The 17,015-nt window shown below is 39.9% G+C and overlaps 1 protein-coding gene across 1 annotated transcript in view; it reads right to left on the bottom strand.

The window, feature by feature from the left end:
* Positions 1–17,015, bottom strand: part of SYNPO2 (synaptopodin 2) — a 272,402-nt gene that overhangs the window by 38,967 nt on the left and 216,420 nt on the right. Inside the window, exons 3-4 of the mRNA XM_088452249.1 lie at positions 12,000–12,787; positions 2,375–4,491 (exon numbers count right to left, since the gene is read on the bottom strand). Coding sequence (XP_088308375.1) covers positions 2,375–4,491; positions 12,000–12,787 — 2,905 coding nt within the window. The remainder of the gene's footprint in view (positions 1–2,374; positions 4,492–11,999; positions 12,788–17,015) is intronic.

Raw genomic sequence — 17,015 nt, 5'->3', positions numbered from 1 at the left:
TCTTCAATTTATCACTTTCCAGAGCTTAGTACTGAACAATTTGTCTAGGGGAATACTTTAAACATAAAAAAGTAACAAATGAGGGATTGCAGCTTTAAACCACATTTGAGTAATTGAGTCCTCATCTATGTGTGTTTTTATTCCTCTACTTGCATGTAAAGGCACAGAAAGTAAAATATAAAAGCTGCACTTTCTGTAACATGAATGTTTATTTTTATTAATTTTTTTACAAAAATATTTTTATTTAAAACTATCTTCATATCTAATCTTATCTTACTGTTTGGTTTCATAACTACCAAGGCTAAAACCATATATAGGGCAGTGACTGATTTACTAGTATAATACTGTATAATAATAAAATAGAAAGTGAAATAAAGTTATCAGAACAAAGAATTAAAAAGAAAAGATGTACGTACTGTAAGCAGCAAAGAGGCCCTGAAACCATCAACCATACACTATAGAGACTAAACATTTTCAAAAATATCTAAACAGCTTATGCTGTGATGGTTGAGTTTCATTTCAAAGGGTATAAAAATCTGTCTTGTTTGATTTATAGGCTCCATAAAATAAAATTTAGATACATGTGTGATTACACATGAGAATGTTGACATAATAAATATAGGCAGAAGTGTACAAGAATTGAGACTCTTCTAGAAAAGCTATTTTTCAAAGGGTGTTCCCAGCATCTGACATCTACAGTATGTTGTGCATCACATTCGTGCATATTAAATGCAAAAATATTGTAATAAATAATAATAACTAAATTGCTACAAAGAATAGTAATATAACCCTCATAAATATGCTGATTATGGATGAGGTGGCACTTTGCCCACGTTGTACTTTAAATGTTTATTTTGTACTTTTATAATTATTTACCTATTATAAACATTTTACGAAAAGTTCAATAAAGACTACTGTACATTTTCAACTGTTATTTATTTTTTCCCTGTACAGATGGAATATAGTAGGGGATGGAGCCAATGTTAGAGGGTTATAAGATGGCACATAAAATGCCACTAAATGTAAATCCAGACTTGTGTTTTCATAAACTATTATTATTTTGGCTGTAGAAGAGTGGGGAGCAAAAAGCTTCCAGAACATGTGAAGCCATGAACACTGTTTATAGGGTATCTGACCTGAATAAACATTCCTCTCTTTTCCTAGTGAACATTTAGTATATACAATGGTTGCAGACAAATGTACAGTAATCAGTCTTTCGCAACCAAATAGCTCTCCACCAATGTCTAGACCCTTAATGAGAAGGAGCTACACGTGAGCCCAGTCAAAATATCATGTTTTTTTTTTACTACTGGTTTAAGCAATGCAAAAGTGAACCATTTGTTTCAATGCACATATAGATGGGTAACTACAAAGCCTTTTCATGCTAGAAAATGTTATTTCCATCAAGTCATATATTCTAGGTATAAAATACTTCATACAGTAAACCTCCATAAGTCCAAGACAGAAGATGTCTGCTTGTTACATTGTTAGCTCCATCAAATGTTTCTTTTTATACCAAAATAATAAAAACAAAAAAACGTACTTCGCTGTCCGCTAGGTAAAACATACAAGGCACAGACTTTACTTTGGTTGTCTTAAAGCTGAGCTTTCATTGACAGCACTTGTTATTTCTCCATAACTACAACAGTAGAAAGACTTTAGAAAATTCAGTTTATGTTACAATACCTTAAATGCAGAAAGTGTAAATGTAGACAAGCAAAAAGAGCTAGCTCCATGGTTTTGCTGTGTACATCAAGGATAACATTAGGGTTTGCCTACATGTCTGTGAATAATCTTCGCTAGGTAATACTGTCCATTTTAAGGTCATGTATATTTACTTGACCTATTTGAGTTAAGAATAAATAAATCAAAGATAACAAACTCACTCATCAGCCAATATGAAATATTTAAAAGGAACAATGCATCAAAGTGTATTCTAGATAGCTCCCTATACCATGGGCTCTGGAAGGTATAAATAAACTAAAATGTTGGGGATCTGGACAGACAAAGTTAAGTATTATTGCATAATAGTTTATAAATATAGTGAACAGTGTTCACTAGTCATAAATAATTGTAAAGCAAAAACCCAACAGTCCTGATAACTTAATAATATAGAACTGTATGCATCCAATTGGGACATTAATTACAGGCAAGTACTGCAATGAAGCTATTATTATAGGAAAAGCCTATGTTTAAGTTATCTTCAGAAGTGATAAATGATTTGGACCCAGTTTAAAGGATGATACAATATTATGATATTAAGTATACCCAGGACAAATATGTTAGGTCACCACTGCAAACTATTCATTGCTTTACAAATTGAAACAAATTTCCAAATTGAATACTATTCTTCACCAACTTCTGGTTTCCACACCTGGGCAGCAACACCAGCTTTCTTTGCTGAAAATTTCGGCCTTGGAGGAGCAATCAATGTTGCAATTGGTGATTCATGTCTGGGCTGCATGGCGTATCCCACAGGGGAGTAAGACTCGCTGCCTGGAGTGAAGACACTTGACTGGAAAGAAGGTTGTGTGTTGTAGATTGGCTGAGGATATTCAGGTGCTGGCTGGGAGTTAGTATTAGAAGGAGCGTTGACTTGCTTTGTGAACTGAGCCTGCTTCTGAGAAGGGAGAAAGTCTGACTTTGTGCTTTTTTTAGCTTCTCCTGTAGCAGGTGTAGTATCAGATGGGGGTTGAAAAGTGAATAAAGAAGCATTAAGCTGATAAGGTTGGTGTTTCATGACTTGAAGTGCACTGAGTGCTTTGGTGGGCTTCTTCTTGGCATTTGAAGATCCAGTCTTGGTGCCAGGTTTGTTCGCTGCAGGAGGATAAAGTGGGGACTGGATTGGATTATATGCTAAAGGAGGTGGGGCTCTGACATTGGATGAATATTTCCAGGATGGTGGTAAGGATGGAGTTGGAGACATTGATCGAGCAATTTTTTCTTGTACAGTGGTTGAGTCCACCACAAACTTTTCCATCCTAGACTGCCTCCTGGCAAATAGTTCAGCTCCTTTCCCTTTTAAAGCTGGCATCTCATAAGCAGTTCCAGCAACAGCAGAACTGCCTGATGGAGTGAAAGGAGGTGTTTTTGGTGTAGGCATTTGATTTACTCCTGAAGCTGGCATGGGAGGAGCTCTGAAGGGACCAGATAAATTAAGAGTGCTTGGAGGGTTGTAAGAATGAACATTTGGTTGTACAACAGTGGCTTCTACAGAACCTGTACTCTGAAAAGAGTTTTGGTTTGGAAACACCTGTTGTGATGTGGGAGCAGCAGTTGGAGGTGCCCATACTGGTGAAGTCGGCATTACTGTGGTAGGGGATTTGACGGAAGGTTTTGGGGCAACAGGTGGAGGTGTTTTTTGCTTGCCAGTGTTAACTTGCATGAAATTACATGCTTCTGCTCCCAGACTGAGGTAGTCTTCTTCTGGTCCAGACTCATTGCCAGTACCACGTTTGCCTTCTCTGTTCTGAACAAGAGTCAGAAGCTCAGGATTTGGGGTTATTTTAGGCTGTTCTTTAAATGTGAACATGGGTTTTGTGCTCCTTCGTTTAGCTTCCTGTAAAATCCCTGTCTTGCTTGCTGGAACAGCAATCCTCTCATCTCTAGAAGCTATTTGTTCTGTTGGATAGGACGGAGCCCACACAGCTGTTTGGGCTTTACCAGGCACTGGTGATGATACCTGGTACCTTGTATCAGGAGGTGGAGTGACCGAAGAGTAAGGAGGTGGTGCAGGTACATCTGATATAGGGCTTGCCATGTGTCTGCCAGATGAAAATGGCAGAGCTGCTCGATTCTGTGTTCCGCTAAAGGGTTTTGCTGTTCTGTTTGCAGGCTGAAATGAGTTTGATTCATGTGCTCCAACGATACCATTCTGCACTCGGGTGTTGCTGACTTCTATATAACTTTTACTCACGCAGCTCTGGGTTTTAATGGTTTGCTGTTGCTGGGTCTGGTACGACTCTGTGCTATTTACATTCTCTGTGATAAACACCTTCTCTTCTATACTATGTTTCCTTATTTCTTCTTGCTCTGCTGATATTTGATCCATCCTTTGCTTCCTCCTTGCAAACATGAGAACCCCTTTTCCTTTGGTCTCTGGAAGTTCCTCCATTGTTTCACCACTATTAAGTTTTCTTTCAACTTCAACAAGTCCAGTATCCCAATTAAAAGTTACAATTTGTGTGTCGTTTTCAGGTTCTGATGAGAAATCTTCATCTAGGTCTGATTCACTTGCACCGTACCAAGTGACCTTGAAAGTGTTCTCTTTATTCTCGTCGTCTTCGTCTTCCTCGTCCTCCTGCTGTTCAAGTTCTCCTGTTCCGTAACTTGTCAAGGTAAATTTCCTGGCCCTTTGGCGTCGCTTCTTAAACATCAACACCCCCTTGGATTTGGGGTTTGGAGCAGCTGTCAGCAGCAGGGCAATACTCTTACATTTAGACTTGGCTTCTTTAACTTGCTTTTCGGAGAGGCTCTCACTGCGCCTAAGCCCTGAATAAAGAAACAAACACAATAAACCAATTAAATCGTCTAATTAGTGCATAACTTTAAACAAACTAGCAAGAACTTGGATAATTAATAGAAAAATGGGGCTTTGGTCTCATATTCCCAGACATATTACTAAAATTATAAAATATTAACTTTTAAGGGCAGATTCAATTAGCAGCAGAATGTACCAGTGGCTAATTGTCAGCCCTGCGCTATTCAAATTAAGTGCCGCATCCTTGTGCGTTAAACCCCAGAGTGTGCACTAACTGCAGATTATTTCCTTGCAGCCTCAAGGAAATAACCACGCTAAATGCGCTCTCTGGGGCTTAACAAGCGGGGAAACCCATAGATTCCATGTTAACGCACGCTACCTGCGGGTTTACAGCGCTGGAAAATTCACCAATAATTTCATTGCTCTGGGCTTTAAACCTGGCATTGAATCTGTCCCTTAGAGAGACATTGGGGATATTTATAAATTATAACATACTTATAGTGTATCTGGTGATCCTAATTTCTAGGTACACATTCAGAAGGAGTCATGATACACAATGGGTGGGGCCTGTGTAACCTTTTCATGGCAGAATAGTTTTCCCCCATTCATTACCAGTCTAATTTTCATATTTTAGTGATGTTCCTATTCAACATATGTCAACATTATACAGTGTTTGTTTTGACAAATAGAGCTTTATTTTGGTAACATACTGGAGTAAATATTTTTTTATTTTATAGGCATTATATAGGAAAAAAAATATGCTAAATTAGGGAACAAAATTACATAGTGTAGTTTTACCAAGTATATCAATCCTAAATAAGTTCACCGGATCCAAAATCTAACATTGTTATAGGGTCCAGGATCAAATGTGCACAATTTAGTTTTAATTATTTCTTGATATCATGCTGTACTTTATGGTGAAAGAATGCAGAAATAGGAAAATTAACATTTCCACCTACTTTTGTAGAAATGAAGGATTGGGGCCATTCATAAAGGTAACACTGGAGATATCACTGATACCTCTTGCTTACCTTTCAGTCCGGATCTTGCCTGCTGTCCCCATACATTATTATGGGGACCTAAATTCATCAAGCTCCGAAAATACAATATTTTTGGAGCTTGACTGCGAGAGCATTCGCCATCTTCAGATGGTGTTTGCTCCCGCACTCCCGCTTCTTCCCTTCCGGATCCCTTTGCCCCTGTATGGATCCTTTCGCCAGATGCCGGGGCTTTGCATGCCTGCATGAACTCTAGTTCACGTAAGTGCACTAGCACTGGTGAGTCAGACTCGGCACTGCTAAGTTTCACTGCTACAAAAGTTACAGTGAAACCATTCGGGGAGACAGCTGATTTTCAGATCAAAATGTTAATTAAAAGGGTTCTGCCCAGACCACGATAATTAACATACTGAATATGGCCCCAAGGGGTCAATCCTATTAAGTGCAAAGGGTGCACGGCTTGCTCCGAGCCCGAATTCTCTGAATTTTGTTTGGATCCCTATGGGACTGCGAGCAAACTTCAGTGAATCCGGGCTGCTGTAAAGTGAGGCCATTACCGCTATGACTCGCACCAGCGAGATCATTGCGGCTAATAGGATTGACCCCTAAGAGTGTGGATATTCGGAGGGTTATCATAATTTTATGAGGTTTTGGGGTGGCCATACAATGACGGACAGGAGAAGCATTTTGGGAGGAAAAACTTTGCTTCTGTGTTTTCCAATTCTGTGTGTGTGTGCGGGGAGGATTATTTTCTTTATTTATTATATATTTTTATTTATTTTTATATGTTGGTGGTAAACCCTTTTGGATGAAGAGAAGGGTTAGGCAATTTTTCCTTCTAGTGTTGCATAAATCTAAAAGCAGCTACATATACACAACTCTAGATGTAATATTTATGATGCCATTGGAGATTTGATAAGAGCCCAGGTCCCATACATCTGAAAAACTCCCCATGATATCATAATGACTTTACTGGATTTCCTTTCTTTGCAGACCCCCTGATGCTCAACTACGCATGTGTGAACTAGGTGTTGCATGTGTATATACCCCAAGATTGACTTGATAGTTTACGCAGTATCGCTTAGCTGTCTGGGTGAGGTTTCACTGATTAATTATGGCTGTGCTAAGCAGAAATAGAAAAATAGCCATCTCACCATATATTAATAAAATTATCTGCAAAAATATGCATGACCAATGTATTTTATTCCAATCTATATTTCTATTTATTTATTTAGCGATTTTTATTTTTAATTTTGACAGTGATACTGGTTTGAAAATAAAACTGTTACTACTTTTATTGCAAGGTAATAAATAATTTGTGTATACCATATTTTCTTTATCAGCACTAACCTTACAGTAGGTAAACTTGGACAACTGCCTAGGGTGCCAATGGTTAGGAGACCCCTAAACCCTGAATGAGTGTCTTAATATTACTTACCTAGGGTTTTTAATGTATGTCATATAGGAAAAGCAGTCAGTAGATTCTTATACAGTATGTGAAGCTGTTGCATGCTGGTCATTCACATCTTTGATGGGCTGGTAAGTGGCAAGGGGCTATGATGTCACTGTATAGCATACAGTCCCATGTAAGCAGCAGCAGTTGGGAAGGCGTGCCATCTCAGAAGGGATGTTGGCATCCATTAGGCCCCCACACAGTGCTTACGCTGATCATGCATATTTTTAACTATTGCTGGACAATTAGTAGAAATACTAAAGATTATTTTGTAAAATCAATTGTGTTAATTAAGTGTACTTAGCTTAGTGCAAAAAAATATGAAGATAAAAAAGTCTATTAAATATTGTTTCTAACTTATCTATTTATTTTTGTAATTATTATAGTCAGAATCCTTATACTAATATATAAAATGTAGCTATGTTTATTAATCTTTGTAACTCTTAGGTCTCTTCATAGATTAACACTTATTAAATGTTTGCATCTTCACACATTTTTTAAGATTTTGCCTCTATTTTTAGTATTTTGTTATTACTATTTTCTGTAGTTTGGGCTATAACCTCAATAAGATATCAATAAATCCCTAAGGGAAACTTACATTGTCATTATTGTACTATTTATTCTGTTGACATTTTGAAAAGTTATAATACACTTGTAAAAAATCAAGCCAAATAATTTATGTATATAAAATGGGGGATTATAAAAGGGATGAACCGCCTGTGGCTCAGGGCAATAGTGTGGCCAGCAGAGTATATCCCACTAGGGACATGAGATCCTCCTGGTGGAGGGAGATTGTGGAGCAGGAGGTGGGTGAGATTGGACTTTCTGGGACATTGGGACCAGCCCCAACATAAAAGGGGCATAGTCAGCAGTGACATAATGTGGCAGTGGGGTGGTCAATGTGGGGAGTGGCCAGTACTGTTGTTCCTAGGGACAGTCTGACCCCTAAATCAGCCCCTGAGTGTGGCCTACAATTTTTGATTGAAGTTGTCCTGGCACCTGTTTATTTTGTTTTCTTTGCCAACATTTTTCCAGCTAAAGTCTGAATATCCTGAGTTTTTTTAGGCTAACTCTGGCCTATAGGGTGCATGTCCTTCATTGATGTCTTCCTGGTGACTAGCCCCTTCCTAGGGGCCAACCACTATGTTAAATGTCCTTCTGTTAGCTGTAGGGATCAAACCCCTGCTCTTACTGACTCTTATCAATTAGTTTTATCATTTGCAACAAGTAATAAAACTCATTGCATATGATAACAGTGATCCAGCCAATCAGCTTCTAACTGTCATCTCTTTGCAAAATGACAGTTGGTACAGTAGCTGATTGACTGGAGTATAATTTATCATGTGCAACGTGTTTTATCACTCATTATGAATGATAAAGCTTGTTAATAAATGAGACCCTCAGTTCCCTTTATAATAACCATGATGCTCTGACTGGCTCCCTTTCTGTTCCTTCTTCCCCATTCCCCTTTTCTCCTCCACTCAGTTTTCCCTCTTCTTCTACTCCCCTCCTTCCTTCCCTACCTGCTTCTCCATCTGCTTCTCAATCTCTCCACCTCCCCTATACAGTACGACACCCCCCTCTATAATTCAGCACACACATTGGAAGGTTGCTGATCAACAATATGTGTAAAGACAACACAGGAGACAAACCGAGAAGTCTTACTCCAATACCATTTAAGTTCTACATATCATGTAGCTGTGGTGCTTGTGGGATATTAATGCAATTTTATAGGGTACTAAATTAATGTAGTGGGGGTATTAAAATAATGTTAGATTATGCAGCTATTTTATATGGATTCCCCCACCCTGCTTCCTTTCATGTTCACATAGGATATGTGATAATGGGAAGATAGTTGGTGGACATATTGCAAAATGGGAGGTAAGGTTGATAACAAGGCAACTTGGGGGTATAATGTTAACAAGGAGGACACAAGTCTTGACTACATGTCAAATGTACCTGCAGTGAGAGGTTTTCCTCAATAATGTATATTTGACATGTGTGGCGTGGTGGTCCAATGTGTACATATATCCCAAGGCTCCACATCACCTTGTTCCAGAACTAAATACATTTATTGAAGAATTAATTGTGAGACTATTGACTTTAAAGCCCTAATAAAAATCCTTAAAGTGCTTATTAAAACTGTTCACATGGAACACCTTTAAGAACTGAACTAAGAGTCCATCTCGGCAAAGAGTAAAAAGTATAGTGATAGCTATCACTTTACTTTCGGGTTTGGACCCAGCTTACCTGATGCACATGCGTGCCGATCGGGCTGTGCAAGTGTAAGTTACTGAAGAGAGGATCCTTCTGATCCGTCTCTGAAAAAAATCCCTGTAAATATATAAGCTACAACGGTTAGCCCCATACTGGTCCAGTGGGGGCCCCGCAGTGCACACCCTGCACCCACAGTATACTTATCTTGGCAAGCAGGTCCCTCCTCCTCTGCGGCACCATTTTCCCAGTGACATCTTTGGGAAGATGGTGCTATGCAGTGAAAGCAAAGACTCTGACACATCCACCATTTTACCTACAAAAGGTAAGATGAGAGGGCCCGCAGCACATGGGCCCCCTTAAGCGTTAATACTACCCTCGGCCACAGCACATATCTCTAACATCTGCTGCAATACAACCTTATTAAATACCCAAAATACTGATATGTACAGCAGTCCTCCTCATAAGAATTTATTTGGTTACACTCAGAGTTTAGTAAGGTAAATCTATAGTACAGACTTAACCTGTAGTAGGTTCCACTCAAATATTAATTATATGCATAAGTTGTTGAAACTTAGGGGTATATTTGCTAAAGTGCGGGTTTTTAGAAGTGGAGTTGTTGCCCATAGCAACCCATCAGATTCTAGCTATTAATATATATCTCGCCCCTTTTAGAAGAGAAGTAGAATCTGATTGGTTGCTATGGGCAACATCTCCACTTCTAAAAACCCGCACTTTAGTAAATATACCCCACAAAGTTTTTATTTTACTTACATGTCACCACCAGGGTAATCAGGTTTAGTTTGCCAGGTTCCTTTTATAGGTAGCTCAAGATATTCTAAGTACATCTACAGTCCTAGCTATGGAGTTTACAGCGTCCAACAGCTGATTAGATAAACAGACATACATACATGGTACATCTTGTGTCAGTGCAAATGCTGCTTCTTCCTAAGTAATTCACTTGCTGACAATACACTGTGCTTTCAAACACCAAGTTCTAATAATAACTTTTTAGTGGACATTATTCCCTCCTTCCACAATAAGTACTGTATGTAGTGCTGTGCTGCACTTAGAGACGTTCACCATTCCAGCTCGGATCCTGCAGGCTGAGGGAACGTTACTGCCTCAGACGAGTAGTGCTGTAAAAGCTCTGGTGCTGGCGTGCATGCTCTGATTATAACAGTGCGGAAAAGGCAGAGCACAGATATAAGCCCTGTATATAGAGATACCTGTAAATGGAGAAACCAGAGAGCCCAAGAACAATAAATAAAAAAGGAATAATTTAGAATGCACTTGTCAGATTGACAGAGAGAGAGAGAGAGAGAGAGAGAGAGAGAAAAAGAGAGAGAGAGAAAAAGAGAGAGAGAGAGAGAGGCAGAAAATATAAGAACCCTAAAGTTTCAGCCAGTGTAAAGCTGGGCACACAGCAGACGATCAGCAAAAACCATATAGTTTATGCAAACTGTTCAATCTTCCAAACGATATATTGTGCGTGCATCGTTCGGCTGTTTCATTGTTAACTATATAATGTTAAAATATCACCTAGTCATTCGATAGAAAATAAACACTGCACAATTTTAACAAAATTGTTAACGAGATTGTCAGATTGAGCTGCATGTAGGCGCGACTTGAAGATGCGACGGACAACACTGCTGGAGAGCGCATAGTGAGTACACACTTGCTTTGAATGATTTGTTGTTCCGATCCGTCGGATTCCGGCAAATCATTCAAAATATCGTCTGTGTACCTAGCTTAATGATAACCATCTTTTTGCTAATAGGATAGTGTTCAGTTTCCACATAAGTATAAAATACAACACCAATACAAGTGTTTTATTCTCCTGTTGTTGCCCATGTTTTCTTAGTATTTTTAGTATTTTCTTACGATCCAATATGTGGATTAGATCAGTTTAAGCAGATCAAACAACAATGCCATCAGAACACATAAGTAATGCTTTTTAAAACATTTTTTGCCTTGACTTCTATATATTGTTGAATCCAGAACTCATGTTTAATCCAGAAACATCATTGTGGTAAAAGAAATGACTGTACAAACCACTGACATAGCTGGTGCCTGTCACACAGTTGTTACGGAGCTCACTGTCAAACATACTCATATAACATGCTGACTCCTCCTTACTCCCAGCTTTTTATTAATAACTGGTCCTTATGTATGTGACTATGTTTAAATGCTGATGGTGATGCAATTCTGCAGCTCCGTGGGGCATAAACCAAAACACTTGTGGAGAGTACACAAGCTGAAAACAGCTGGCATAAAACATAAAGGATGATCTTCCCCAAAATATTCTATATTATGTGATCTGCCCTGTTACTTACAGTATACATTTAAAACTACCATTACACACCATAGTAATGTTATCCAGGAAAGCTAAGAATTTTGTGCAGTCAGCATTTAGTTTAGGACTACGTCAAGCTATTTCTCAGAATAGATTCTGTGTCTGACCTCTAAAGGGAGTAAGGCAGAAGAAATAGTAAGTTCATTTCACAGTCTAGCAGACTCACAAAATGAAAAGGATCATGTAACTCCCCAGTGCTACACATGTTAGTGTCTGTCAAACTGTCTTCTGCAAGGATCATCATGCTCTCTAACCAGTCTGCCTGCTACTAGTCCATCTAAGTCTCATTTCTCTGTACAATGAATGATCAAATACACATGCATTGTATTGCAAATCCTTTACACGCTGCCAAATTCTTAATGAAATGCATTTATAACTTATTCCTAAAACTTTCAAATTAATGTCATCATAACAAATAGTAATACTAATAATACAAAGTGGATGAAGGATATTAATTCAAATGAAACCGCAGAACACATGTTGTATGAGTATACTTACTGGCGTGCCTTGCCCGGTGTTTGTTGGGTCTAGTGTGATCACTTTCTGCCTGCTGATCCTCTTCTCCTTGCACTGAGTCTTCTGCTGTGATTCCAAAAGAGACAGCAGAAGGAGGTGCCACAGACTGCCCTCCTTCCTCCACTGATCTATCACACCCCCAATCAGGCAGAGACCTGGGCTCCTTCTCTAAGTCTAAGATCAGTTCAACCCTGGGGAAAGGTGTTGCTTCTGTCTCTCCTGCTGGGATAATTTTTGCCTGTTGTTTGCCTGTTATCTGGAATGTGGTAGATGCCAGCTGCACAGGTGTCTCTGTTTTATTAAGGCATGCTGGGGTCACAGTTTCACTATGCTGTACATTGTGTTCTGTTACTGAAGATGTACATTTGTCAGCACCCACAAGAGTCACAATAGGAGCACCTCCAGTACCCAAATGCATGTCCTGTGAGAGGGTCAGCTGTAGTTCCACAATAGAACCTTGCGTTGCTTCTTCTTTGCTTCTTATCAAAGAGATGTCACATGTTAAGTCATCCTTTGGAGTCTCAATCTCTGTAGGGGTAATCTCGTGACACACCATTATCTCCTTGTCTTTCTCTGCTCCTATCAAACCCATATCACACTCTGTCCTTGAATAAAATGATTGACATTTTGTTTCAGAGATTTCATTCTCTTTGGATAAAGTGTTTAGGCCCGGACGGATTTCCAGTGTAGTACTTTCCTTGTACTCCTCCTTGTTTATATTTTCATCTTTCCCATTATTATTTTCTGCCACTAGTGTCTTATTTGCTGTCCTGTAACAGAAGTGGAAAAGAAACACTTTTTATTCTTTCACAAGACCAAACATTGTCACATTCTGTTCTAGAACTAAAAGGCAAACGACGTACAGGGTGACATTTCTCAATGTTTTACTTCTACATAGAATTTGACTTTACCGGTAATTTACTTTCAAACAAAATCTGAAAATGAGATGAATTTGTACTAGTGTAGCATCCTGTATATTGTATATTTGTGGCATATAGTAATTTATGATCAGGTTAGCTGCAGTGAATATATAGGTTCTACAACCCGCAATATGAAAACGTCTTGATCTGATTGGCTGACAGTGTCCATCTCTTATCCAATCAGTGCTTCCCCCCCTAGACTCCTATGACAGTGACCCATGTGGGAACTACAATTTTGAAAAAGTGCTGTACATACAGTGCGTGTCTGTGTGATCCAGTCACAGCGTTTTCTTGTTTTACCAAGACGAGTAAACTCAGAGCCGTAACCAGACTTTTTGGTGCCCTGTGCCAGAGAGAGCATTGGCGTCACCCCGACTTTTTAAATAGGGACATATAGATAGTGCACCTGAAAAAGGGCCATGGTCTCATGGGGAAGGGCCAGGGAAAAGATAGGGGTACTTCTGGGGCAGTCATAAGATACTGGGGATAAAAGAAGTGGAGTCTACAAGTTAGAATGATAATAAACAGGAAAACTGACAGGCCCAAACAGCGCCCCCTGTCCTGTGGTGCCCCGTGCAATGGCACTGGTCGCACTACCCTAGTTACGGCCCTACTACATGGAGGAGACCGAGCACATCCAAGTAAGTATGAAGTGTGAGTTTGTTTAATAAAGGGTTTACACAGTTTAATAAAAGGTTTACACACCATCAGGGTGCAGGGGGTGCAGGGAATAGCCCTGCTGGTAGATCCTTGGATGGGGGAACACAATTTTGGGGGGATTCCCCACTTTCAGAGGATTTCCAGCCATGGGCTAACCAGTTTGGGGCTGGTTTTACATTATGGCAGGGGTACCTTATGCTGTGTGTCTCCCTACTATAGTGTAAGTCCCCCAGGCTAGTTCAGCCTGGTGCTGGTTATAGGAAAATAGGGGGGACCCCAAGACTGTTTTTCTCCTATTTTCCTGTACCAGACTAGGCTGAAAGGGCCATGGCTGGTTATGGATTCAGGGGAGGACGTCATGCAGTATTGTTTAAATGTTTTACTTTTTAATTGCTTTTACCCATAAGAAGCCTGCATAGATCGTTTATCTGACTGCTTCTATAGTCTTCTATATAAAATTATCGAGTGTGGGTCCTATGTTCTAAAGTATTTTTAGAATCCTGTCAGGTTTGGCTTAAGTTAATTTGCGAATTTGGTTGGTTTGCCATTTCTGTCCAACCAGCCAACTAGTAGATTGGTTGGATCTGGTAAGGAATACAATCAGCAACTTGCTCCCATACGCTGAAAAATGGACCAAAACTGTTGTATGAACAAATAGTTTAGATCAAACATTTAACAAACGACTATTTTCATCTGTTTTCTGGCATTTAGGAGTAAACTGCTGATCATCATTTACTCCCATTCCTTACCAGATTTTCATTCCAACCAATCAACAAGTTGGCTGGTTGGATGTAAGTTGTTCTAGTGTGTGGCCAGCTTAAGGATACCACTAGGGCTGTTATGGCCCAAGCAGTCCCTTGTGGTTTATCACACCCATACTAATTACTATTTATAATTGTAATAGATATATTACACAAACAGAAACATTTAAAGCTCCTGACTACAATATAATATATTTATCTTTTCTACATTTTTCCCAGTCACAAACATGATATACCATAAAACCTGCTAATCTTATTACTTAGCCATTTTGCAACTCATAACTTTACAATTAAGGAGGAAACAGAATTATATTGCAACTGTTGCTTGGCTTTGAAAACTGTTTTATTATATCAATAAAATATAGTATTCTCCAGACTGCTTTGCCAAACAGTACAGAATTTGTACAGTATACTGTATGTATGCAAGTACCGTTTCTTTTTATGGCTGAATATGGGGCCAGCAATAATAAAGATCAAGGAAGCGCTCTGTACTGCATACTTATAAGATTTACTAGTTGTCCTGAACACTGAGGACATGACCTGGAGGCCAGCAGTATATGTGTTGTTCTCATCCAGAGGCTGCAGGGATCCCTCTGACTTAGGGGCCTATTCATCATAACTAAAATATCGATGGAGGTAATTAGGTTTAGAACTCGCATGGAGTTCTATCTAGTTACCGGAGAAATTCATCATTCCTCCTCTCCATAAGTATCTATTCCGAAAAGCTGTCATTTTTGTGATGACAGCTTTTCAGAAAATAGATACTTTACCTATCTACTCTAAGTTACTGCAGCTGTACTCAGTGCTGTTACGTTCACAAAAGCGGCGCATGCGCAGCACTGATTACAGCTGCGGTAATTGTGATATCTCCTGTGTTAAGTGTGTTAATGAATACTAATAAAACGGTAAGTAAGGAAAATGTCCTTAAAACCGTTCTTTTAGTGATGCTGAATAGGCCCCTCAAAGTTCTGTTTATCATTGCCGGCAGTGGGGTCCTGAAAAGCTTCATTTCTGATTGCAGAAATTACAAATAATTATTGCACAGATATTTAAAAAAACTGTTACTGTTACAGTGGCCCCGATAAGAGCCTGTCCCGCCGGAGGATGCATAGTAAAGTGACTGCTTCTGCTATAACTTTATCCAGAGTCTGACTCAGCTTTCTCACTGCATTTTGCTATAGAAGGAACAGGAGGAGCCTCGAGCCTGCAGGGGAGGAATCAGAAGATCACCCTCCCCATAGAGACGGCTGACATCATCAGAAAACAAATATTTGCAAATGTGTGCACCTTACTTACAGGTAGAATGTAAGCTTTATTATTTGTTGGCAGCAGTGTGCGTGGGGGGAGGGATTCTATTTATTGTATAATTATGTTTTAACTAGACATTTCACTACAACTACGTTAAAGAGTATAAAGAGTAAAATATTGCCCCCATACTCCATTACAGACTGCTGGATCCCCTCCCACTTCTTTAGGACAAAGGGCTATATTAATGAAGTGGCGGCTTTTGTAAGCTGCCCCTTCTCGGCTGGTTGGAGCTGAAAATATAAAGCGGTACTCACATTCAGTGTAAAGCACGCAAAGTATAGGTTTTAACAGTTCAAAACACAGTGGTGGCTCTCACATGCCCCTTCCAGACTGCACCCCTCTCCAGAGGACCTGTGCAAGCCAGTGAGTAGGGATGGCCATCGACCATCTATTATTTAAAATCATTGATGGTTTATGGCCGATGTCGAATGTTTTTGACATCGGTGGGAGAGAACCAGATGGTTTCCCTCCATCGATGTAAAAGCATAACCGAATGGTTTTTATTTGTTTTTTTATCAAGTGCTGGGACACGGAGCATAGCTCGACCCAGTGGCACCAGCGAAGCCCCGCCTCCATGTTCTGATTGGCCTACGTGCCAGTCAGTCAAAAGACAGTGATGACCATCGGTTGGTGAAACCATCGATGGTCATCCAGTGAATAATGTGAAACCATCGATGGTTACTTTATATTTTATCATCAATGGTTGCCATCGATGGTAACACTGCCGATGGCCATCCCTGCCAGTGAGACATGCAGAATGTAATCCGGATGCACTCTACTTTCAAACCCACTCTGACTTTCCGTCCCCTTCAGATACTGGTTCTTCTTTTTATTTCTGCCCCCGCTAATTAGAGCTAATTATTGCAATATTTGCATATTGCTGTGTATGTTTTCACTTACACTTTGTAAGCTAATTTATTTTCATCTTTTATTGCTATGCTCTAGGGGCTCTATTTACTACAATCCGCATATTGAATGCGGATTGTAGTGTGATATTACCGAGTGAATTCGCATTGCAATATCACAGGGATTTACTATAAATCCCTTGCAGGGACAGAGCTTGCGATAAAGCTCTGTCCCTGCGGATCCCATCCGCACTCTAGTCGCGGTATTTTCGGAAAAAATACAGCGACTAAGAGCCCGCGCATGCGCCGACCGACCACCGCTACTACCTCCCCACCGATGCTAAGCCCTGCCCCCTGGCGCTAAGCCCCTCCCACCACAATCGCGGACCCCCGCGACCCCCCCTCCCTTCATTTACACTTACCTGCATCCTCCTGGCCTCCGGTGATCTTCTCCGGGCTTCCCGATCAGGTGATCTCCCATACTGCACTGGGGCCCGATCACCT

This window comes from Taudactylus pleione, unplaced genomic scaffold, assembly GCF_031769625.1.
Source record: "Taudactylus pleione unplaced genomic scaffold, aTauple2 ptg000036l, whole genome shotgun sequence".
NCBI lineage: Eukaryota > Metazoa > Chordata > Amphibia > Anura > Myobatrachidae > Taudactylus > Taudactylus pleione.
This window is presented reverse-complemented; position numbering and strand designations above follow the sequence as displayed.